Source organism: Alosa pseudoharengus, unplaced genomic scaffold (genome assembly GCF_046254945.1).
Source record: "Alosa pseudoharengus isolate Yale_2024_CS ecotype anadromous, Long Island Sound unplaced genomic scaffold, YU_APseudo_1.1 YU_APseudo_1.1_scf_19, whole genome shotgun sequence".
NCBI lineage: Eukaryota > Metazoa > Chordata > Actinopteri > Clupeiformes > Clupeidae > Alosa > Alosa pseudoharengus.
In genome coordinates this window covers 23,133,885-23,143,863 of record NW_027468657.1, presented here as the reverse complement: position 1 = coordinate 23,143,863, position 9,979 = coordinate 23,133,885, and the positions used below count along the sequence as shown (strand labels likewise).

The 9,979-nt window shown below is 42.2% G+C and overlaps 1 protein-coding gene across 3 annotated transcripts in view; it reads right to left on the bottom strand.

The window, feature by feature from the left end:
* Positions 1 to 254: 254 nt before the first annotated feature.
* LOC143132492 (uncharacterized) overlaps positions 255 to 9,979 on the bottom strand; it is a 48,776-nt gene continuing 39,051 nt past the window's right edge. Inside the window, exons 12-14 of one of the 3 annotated variants that reach the window (XM_076292047.1) lie at positions 7,131 to 7,374; positions 6,703 to 6,771; positions 255 to 4,996 (exon numbers count right to left, since the gene is read on the bottom strand). In XM_076292047.1, coding sequence (XP_076148162.1) covers positions 4,815 to 4,996; positions 6,703 to 6,771; positions 7,131 to 7,374 — 495 coding nt within the window. In that variant the 3' untranslated portion in view covers positions 255 to 4,814. The other 2 variants (XM_076292049.1, XM_076292048.1) reach the window with 2 other exon arrangements.

Below are 9,979 nucleotides of genomic sequence, written 5' to 3'. Positions count from 1 at the left end.
CCTGTGGGGTCAGAGACACAGAGCCGCCTGCTGCCGCACTTGGCTCCTGGGGGAATTTGGACTCAGGCATTTACATGCGGCTTGCATCACTTACTGTCCCAATGGGTTCAGTACACCCCCCCCCCCACACACACACACACACCACCCCCGTACCCCAACACACACACACACACATAGACACACACACACACATACACACACAGACACACACACCACCGACCTCCCCTCACCATCATCAGAGTGAACACATGTCGCAATATTATACAGCAGTATTTAATTACAGCTTATTACATCAGCCATTAGTTGAGGTTCACAGTCTCCGTCTCGTTTACTGATTTTCTGCCTTCTTATGGACTGACGAGTGATTTTGTCACATCAAAGTATAACATGGTAGATGCAATGGTAGAACCCCATAATCCAACACATGCAGTGTGTGAGCATAACAGAAGTGTCCCAGAAGCAAAGAAGAAAACGTAGAAGAAGAAGAAGTCTGGTTACATACACCAGAAGCATCAATGCAGAAAACCTGCCTACCTACAAAATACAGTGCTAGAAGAACTTAGTAGTCTTAGTAATCTTACTCGCTAAGCACAGGGGATCTCTCAGGTACTGTGTCATTACAACACAACTATCCAGGTCAAACGGTACATACTGTCTTTGATACAGGTCAAACTCAGCATGAAACAATCACATTCTGAACACCCCCACACCATGTCCCTGAACACACACACACACACACACATACACACACACACACACACACACACACACACACACACACAGATACACTCATTAAACCTAATTTGATTACATATACACTGCATACCGTATTTGCTTAAGAGATATTCTATGACATGAGTGATTATATGACCTGGGGTGTGTATATAATAATGCAACAATTACATTAAGTCATGAGGTTCACAGAGGTTTTGTCACAACAGAGTACAACAGAAAAAAACAAAAACAAAAAAACAACCTGCTTGTCCTGCTTTCCAAAAACAAAACTAGGACAAGACAAGCTCAGATGAGTTTCAGCACTCCAGGAGCCTTTACACAATGCATTACATTTGCTTAATTTGTAAGGGAAGACAGAAAAATAACTACAAGGGCAGACATCCGACATCAATTCATCTCCCCTGCTGACTGTCCCCTGTAACATAATTTATGTGCAAAGCCTACAAGGGAAGTTAATATTCTTCTTAAAATTACACAGAAAAGCTGTGGCCATTTACATAACGTTGCCCTTGTCATCAATAAATAATAAAGACAATGACAATAAAATGGCCGACTGATGTTCAGTAGCCTACTAACGTCTTATTTTGAGGATTTAGTGTAGCTTCCATTATCATCTTTATGAAATGGTTGCCGAGCGACGATCTGTTGAGTGATGATAGGACCGGAGAAGATGCAAAGGTAAGCTTATGTGCAGTAATATCCTGTTCCCATTTATACTGAAGTCAGTGTGGGGGGTTGTACTCAGCCCAGAGGAAAGAACTGTGATACATTTTAGTTGGAGGGTGTCGAGGGTACACAAACACATACACACACACACAAACACATACACACACACACACGTTTGGGGTGTGCAAGGTACACATACACACACACACACACACACACGTTGAGTGCCTGACAGGGTTGTAAATTGATGTGACATAAAAATTAATGTGTTTCTCTCTCTTTTTTCCCCTATGACTATTAAATGAGAACCCACTCTGGATCTCTGATGTTTTTTGTGCTGCTGGGTACAGGGTGGGTATATATAAGTCAGGTCGGGAGGTAACGGGATATACTCAAATGCCTTCTAATACTTATGCACAGCTGTGCATACTACTGGTATGTCTGACATGCATTCAGCATAATATAGAAGAAATGTAAAGAATAGTCTTCTAATAGTTAAACCATTTAAATATATGATCTGTTTTATGTACAGAATATATAGGCTACTGAGGGTAGCCGCTGAAGGGGTCAAATAACGTTTAAAATTAGACAATATAGTGGTCTGAACTATGGGCACAACTGAAATGCTAGCTGATTTGTAATTATGACCTAAAAATACAGGATAATTGCTCCATAGCTTGAGTTGGCCTCATCATGACATACAGAAGCTTGGTGGAGCTAGGCTGGCAACAGGGAGAGACCACATATACAGTAAAAACCAGTCATCCAAGTATGACCCCTTTTAAAAACCCACCACGATTGTCTATACAGCAATGTGTCTGTAACTCTGCATAGGACAAATATTGGCAAAAATGCTGTATTCTACGTCTTATAAAAGCAAGTGTCTTGGTCATTTTTTTTTTTTAGCCACAGCTATATGGGCATATATAATTATAAAGTGATTATTCCTTGTGCAATTCCCACATGGTCTGAGACTTAGGATCATTGACAGCCACAAAGAACAAGAGTGGATGTACTTAATGTCTAAGTCAAGAGCGTGTTTGATGTCAGTGTGTACTTGTCCATATTTAAAACATAAACACACAGAGGGGAAACTAAATGAAACATAAATAAAAAAAAAAACAATTTAATTTAATTAGAATTAAAATTATTGATCATTGGTGTTGAAAATCTAACACAGACATGACAGATGTCACTATTCATGTCAATTAATTACACATTAATTACATATTAATTAAGTGATATGAATCTAGTGCCAACTCGAATTAATTCAGCGTGTATGTTTTTCTTGAACTGATCTTTTGTGAACATTTTTAGTATATGACTGATGCATAGCAAACCTGACAGTCATTGTGTGTGAATGCAACCTGACCTTGAGTTGGGACTATTGAGTGAGAATGGCAACCTCATCATAAAGTGTCATCACACTCATTTCCATCTGACATGTCCGTGACCCGGCTCCCCATATGCAAGCATACAACCTTTCAGCATTTGTGCATTGTGCACTGCACGAACAAGTAAACCACCAAACTGCATCTCTATTCACCAAACTTCAAAGTGACAATATTCTGTTCCATTCTCAGGGCTTTGAACCCATTAGTGCTATTTTGACAGGCATCGCTTGCGTTTCTCACCCAGTTGTGACACACACACACACACACACACACACACACCCACAGACACCACACACACACACTTCTGTGGAGTAAATTATCACACAGTCACTGCCCTGTGGGTTTGTATATACTGTTCATTTATTTATCTGTAAATTATCATGTTAAATAGACTCTAGCGCAGATACTACGTAATGTTCCAAATGAACAAACAAACGAAAAAATTAAATACAAAGTTTCAAAATTGTGTCTCTGGCTGTGCTTATTAAACTTTAGTGATCCAATAATAGAAATATATATTAATATATTTTAATGTTTTTTTTTCTTCATCTTCTGGTTTGTGTTGTTTTTAAAGTACTCTCTGGAAATTCCTTTTCTTAGCGTAAGCTTCTGTGAATTAACAAGGACTTTACCGCAGAGTTTAACCATATGGAACGGTCAAAAACAAAGCCATATACAATACTGACAGGAGCCATTAAGAGAATATTACAACAGTTTGTAGACTGAGCAAAATGTATTTTGGGATCAGTAGTTCAGACCTCACCTTAGAAATTGATGGCCGGATGTTTGTGTACATGTTACTGTACCAAAACCAGGGACAACAGAAAAACAAATTCAGCTTCGGCGGTTATACTTCATGAAAGTTTATAAAATTCACTCTTTTCTTGCTTTAAAGAAAATACCCTGTAAAGAGCATTTGGTACGGTGTGTCTGTATGTGTGTGTGTGTGTGTGTGTGTGTATGTGTGTGTGTGTGTGTGTGTGTGTGTGTGTGTGTGTGTGTGTGTGTGTGTGTATGTGTGTGTGTGTGTGTGTGTGTGTGCGTGTGTGTGTATGTTCCCAAGCAATTGAGTTGTTCCCTGATCCATGGACAGCACAGCACAGCACAACCCACGAGCCATACTCCTCAAATGAGGGTCCATCAGCATGCAGAAATGAACTCACACCAAAAAATATGGGAAATCTTACAGAGATGGAACAGAGGAAACCATCAAAAAACTTAAACCAGCTAGCCCATCGCTGTCTCACAACAAAAAAACAGACAGACAAATGAACAAAATTGCTAATGAGCATATCAGTTGTGAGGAAGCAGGGAAGGATGACTAAGGGATTCTGCTGCCTATCTGGATCCCTCTTCTAAGGGCCACTGTCCAGAGCCCCCATAGTGGAAGATTGGAAATGATATAGCACTTTTTTATTAATGTTCTTAGGTTGGGGCTAATGCCCCTCTGTCAAGCGTGTGTGGCGATTGTATTTTTACGTGTGCGCATGTGTCTGGGTGTGTGTTCTGTTAATTCTGTTAAGTGTACGTATTTGTCAGAGATGATGATTGATCATTACTTCCATACTGTCAACATTCCCTCAGTAGAGCCAAGAAGCAAAAAAAAAAACCCATGATAAATAATAATAGCAATAATAATAATAATAACAGTAGTAAGAATAATTACAACACATTCACATAAAATGGCAGGGTAAGGGGTAAGCTCACAGATTCCAGTGGATAGTCAGCATGTGAGTTGTGGCTATCGTGGCAGCCATGATGTCAGTTACAGTGGTACAGTAGTTCTCTGATGCGTCTGTGTGTCAGCTGATGTATCTGATAGTCCTTCACACAGAGTGCGCATCTGTCATCCGCACTTTCTTTTTCTCAATCAGTCACACACAGAAGAAAAATGACAAAAAGAAAAACAACAAAAATAGCATCTGATGTACGACAGTGCTTCTCAGAAATTCAGGGAAAGAAAAAATAATGGTGGTCCATCTAAAATAGTTCCTTTGGGGATTTTTTTTCCTCTTTTTGCTATTTTTTGAAGGGTGCTAACCTACTGAGATTTTGCCAGAAGGGCGTCTGGTTCCTTCTGGCCTGCGGGAACTCAAACACCTCTGATTGTGCCATGTTGTCTGAGAACATGAACTGTCCTTGAGGCAGAGGGTCCTGGGGGGAGGGGGTACCGGGGGGCACATACCTGTTTTGGCTTACAGCTGAAGGGTGGCATAGTAAGAGTGCCACAGGGGTGGGGGAAGAAGAGGAAGAGGAGGGAGAGGAGGAAGAGGAGGAGGTGGAGGGGGAGGAGGAGAAGGAAGGGGAGGAGGAGGAACAGGAGGAGGCAAATAGGAGGAAGAAGAGGGGGAGAAGGAGGAAGAGGAGGAGGTGGAGGGGGAGGAGGAGAAGGAAGGGGAGGAAGTGGAGGAAGAGGGGGTAATAAAAGAATAAAATTGTCACTATGTGAGCACAGAAAAGGCATGTAGCACACTACTAAACATCTACACATGCGATTACATTCAAACAACAGACATATACTGTACTTTATACATGTAAACATATTAATCCACTATAGGACAGAAATGAGGAAAAAGGAGAACAGAAATTAGCAAATAAGGATATTGATTTAGCGCTACAATACTTATTAACTGTTTATTTTTATAAAATGCTTAGTTATGCACTGCACAACCAATATCAACTAAAACAATTGATATTTGTCGATGAAAAACTTGGAAGTTGCCATGGCATCTTGGAATACAGAGTGTTCTCATTGCATTGAGAGAAAGACAGGGGGTAGGGGGGCTTACAGACATATATGACATGGCTGTATTTACACAAACAACTAAGTATTTGCTTTTGCCTTGCCTGCTTATTAGAACAACGTAGACACTGGAAAAGAGCTTGGCTGTGGAAAAAAAATGTTGTGCCAGTCCTTTTAAATGAAGAGCCTGTTTTGTTAGGTCTCCATTTTTCAAAGCAGTTGCCATGGCATCTTGGATAAAAAAATGAACGCTACGGTAGAACTCTAATGAATATACCTTAATCATTTTCATACCATGTCCATATAATAAGGCCCTCTTTTTCAAGATGATATCTATAAATGAATCTGAAAATTCAAGAAAATACTTCACCTTGTGTCAGTGAAGTAGAAGGATTTCAAACACCAAGTGAAAACATGACAGCAAAAAATCATTCTCCCCTAGCATACGACAAGAGATCATTCCATAAAAAAGTTGTCCATGCTTTACTTCCAAATGACAGGGCAAGCAAGATATACAGATATAAAGTTAACTGTCATAGCATTTTACATAATCTTTGGTAAATTACGGCAACTTTTTTTTGGCATGCGGGGGGTGTATTCTCTGTCTTTTCATTGGTGTTTAATTGTTTTAAACTGCTTGAGTTTTTGCAGGCTTGTGATTGAAATAATTGCATTTGTCAAAAAAAGACTTATTGAGTGAATGCTCTTCGGAGGCTGCAGTGCAAGGCTTGGTTCTAAGTCAGCACCTTACACTCTTTAATTGCATCGACTTTTTTATTAAATTAAATTAAATTAAAGCAATTCCCACTAGGTATAGAACAGAGCAGAGCGATATGACGTTTAGCTCTAGTAAGTATTGCTGCCTGGCTTTGTTTCGTTCGTTGAATGCAGTGCAATTGCAATAGCAGCACCAACGCTTTAGAGATTCTGCTATCAGTGCAGTCTGTATTCGATACGCTAGCATAAAATAGCTTTGTCTTGGTTAAAGCAGCAAGTAGGAACTTCATCCTACATTAAAAAGATAGTCACATAATCTAGTTGAGGGAAAAGCATGCCGCTTTGGAAAAGCGTGAGATTGGGCTCCAAAAACAGCAATGATAAGACAGTTGAGGTTGGGGTAAATTAAAGAAATTGAAATCACCTGCTAGCGCTTTGTTGCCTCACCTTTCTGTTTAGTCACTTTTCGCACAGTCATGGCCGCCTGCCGCTTCTGGTACTCTGAGATTTCAAAACCTACCAAACGACACAGATTGGGACAATAAAAGGAAAGGATTAAGGCTAAGAGGAAGTATCGGTGTATGAAACTGTTTTTGTGTTTTGGTGCACAATGTGAAAATGGAGAAAGAGCAACAGGATCCTGTCCTCCCCTGATTTCCCCACTGGTTTCTGCGTGACTAATTTGTAGCTCCAAATAAAGTAAACAAGAGCACCTCCTGCCACTTCGCTGAGCTGGCCGCTGCTAAGAAGGCTCTGGGAAAAACCCGTCCCTGAATAATTGAAGACGTTTCGCTCCAAACATGGATGCTGAGGAAGTGAGGAGCGAGGACTGGGGGGGGATAGGGAGCTGGGTTTAAAGGTGGGGCTTTTCTCACCGATTTTCTCGTCCTCTTGCACCATCTTGCGCTCCTCGTGGAAAGCCCTAAGCCAGCGTATCTTCTCCTCCAGCTTCTTGGCCATGAAGACACAGATCTCCTCCGTGTCCTTGCTGTGCAGCTTGAAGGCGTGCTTGACGCTCACGTTGAAGTCGTCGTCGCGGCCGTCGACGACGTCCCGGACGTCGTAGCGGTCCATGTCGATGCGGCCCTTATAGTAGAGGAGGTCCCGACGTATCAGATCCTAACAGATGCGTGGTGTTAGTGATGGTTTGTAACAAAACAATAATCAATTGTAGTATGAAAGGGAAACATTTAGAACAACTGCAAGAAAGGTGAATCCAAGACCCAAAGATAAAACATATATGGTTATCGAAGCGGTGAACAGTAAGTGTGATGTGCATTGATAAATCCATATGAGTTTCAGCTTGTTTTAGTCGATACCATAGGAGACTGGTCATTGACTAAATGGCCTCTCTAACCTTTGGTTCTTTTAGTATGCAAAGTTAAATGAATAATAAGAAAGAATAACTAGGTGACATTTCAGAGTCATTTTTGGCAGTGGATAACGGTTATTTTTTATCAAAAAAAGAGGAATCACATTAGTGATTCCTTTTAAAAAGAAGATATTTATCTCCTCTAGATCATGAAATTTATCATCAAATTAGCAGTTACATTTAGTTTTCTGTTAAAAATGAAGGAGAGCTACAAAAATGCCCATGGATGTATACTTGGGTATATCAACGGTGACAGACGATGCCTACAGATGATGTCTCCTTTGGGGATGTGAGGGAATGTGGGGCGCTGTGGAGTCTACCTCAGTATCCAAGCTTCAGTCAAATTTCCCCTTCCCCACACACGCCCGCAGACACACACACACACACACACACACACACACACACACACACACACACACACACACACACACACACACACACATACATTCACACACACAGACACACACACACAAACACACACACACACACATACATTCACACACAGACACAGACACACGCACACACACACACACACACAGACACACACACACACACACACACATTCACACACACAGACACACACACACACACACACACACACACATACATTCACACACACAGACACACACACACACACACACACACACACACACACACACACACACACAGGCAGCCCCTTGCTCTCCCTGTAGCTGAGAGCAGAGTTCTTATGTAAGGGGATCCATCTGCTAGGGGAACAGAATGTTTGATAGAGACTATGGCACACAGGCCCTGCTCTGCTCTGCTCTGATGCTCCGAATCGGAATTCTGTGCCGTGAACAACAGCACAGAAATAAAAAGGGAGAAAAAAAGAGACACAATAGGACAAAACAGCATGGCAGAGCAGAGATGGAGGGAGGAGAGGGGGGGCAGAACAGAGATGCAGGGAAGAGGAGGGGGGGGTTTGGTGCTAAGGTATATGGGGGGTGCTTAGACTGTGTGCTACGCTTGCTACATTCTCCTCTCATTCGCACAGAGCCACAGTTTGCACAGATAGCGTGAAAAACCCATTAGAGTTGGAACCCCGTCGCTGCAAAGTCACCACGCGTCTGACTGGGCTAATCAACCCGTTTTGATGGCGGAGTGTTTTTTCAAACGCTGTATAATTACACAAAGGACGTTTACGGTGTCACGTCGGCAACAATAGGAAGTGCATAATGGAAAAGGGGAGGCATATCTGCAGTTCACTTCTCAACACCCCCCCCCCCCCTCCTCCTGATTGCCAATAAACCACCATGTGCCAGGACACTAATCAAGCATAGCACCAGTAGTAGCAATACAAGGAGTGAAGTGGAGAGAAAACCGCATTCGACTAGTGATGATAGCAACAAGCTCTTAGCCTCAAAAACACCTCTAAGCCTCGAGTTTTTGACGGCGGGCGAACATTGAGTCAGCTCGCGGAGCGCTGCTCCTCCGCACACCCTTCCCTCTCCCACCCAGCCTGAGCTCAGCGCAGCATCCGGGACGGAAGCGATCCCCCAGAACAGGAAAAGGGGGGATGAGACTTCAGACGGAGATGTAGCCGCGAGGCTGGAAGCACACAGCCGACTGCGTCTCCAAATAATGCACGGAGGAGAAGAAAGAAAAAAAAAGGCGAAAAGAAACACGGCAGAACAGAAAGGCTTTGCGATACATAATTAACCATGTCCCCAGGACACGTCCAACGCCAGTGCAATGGTAATGTTACAGGAAAGGACCTGTTTCTTTTTGCTCGGATCGTGGTAGGCACGGCCGTCCACAGAGACCAGGAACGAGCTACGCGGTGAAGATATTTACACACAGGCTAAATCACTGTCACATCAAGCATACGCACTTTTGAAAAACACAGCTAATTGAAGCGCATGTATTTTAAGTTAGTATTCCTTGAGTTGAAATCAAAGTCCTGCTGACTTTAATGCAACATTTATTGTGACTTTGTGACGTGCTTATGTAATAGCCTCACAGGGCTATATTCAGCAGGCTATGGTCGTCAAGGCACTGAAAGCAAAGTGTATATACACTATGGAGTTTATAATTTATTACCAACAATTTCAAACGCCATGAAAAGTTAAACGGTCACGGGCTCCTGCATAACGGTGAGTGGCATGTGATCTTTGAGTGCATCTCTGATACATTATAGATGTGCGGTTTAAGTCGAGATGACCTAACATACTGTGAGATCGGAAGGAGAGGACGAAGATGAGGAGGAAGAAGAAGAGGACAAGCAAGAGGAAGAAAAGAAAGAGGGAAAAAAGAGTAGGTAGCAGAGGAGGTGGAAAAAGAAGAGGACGAAGATAGTCAGGAGGGAGCGGGTGAAGAAGAGGAGGAAGAGGA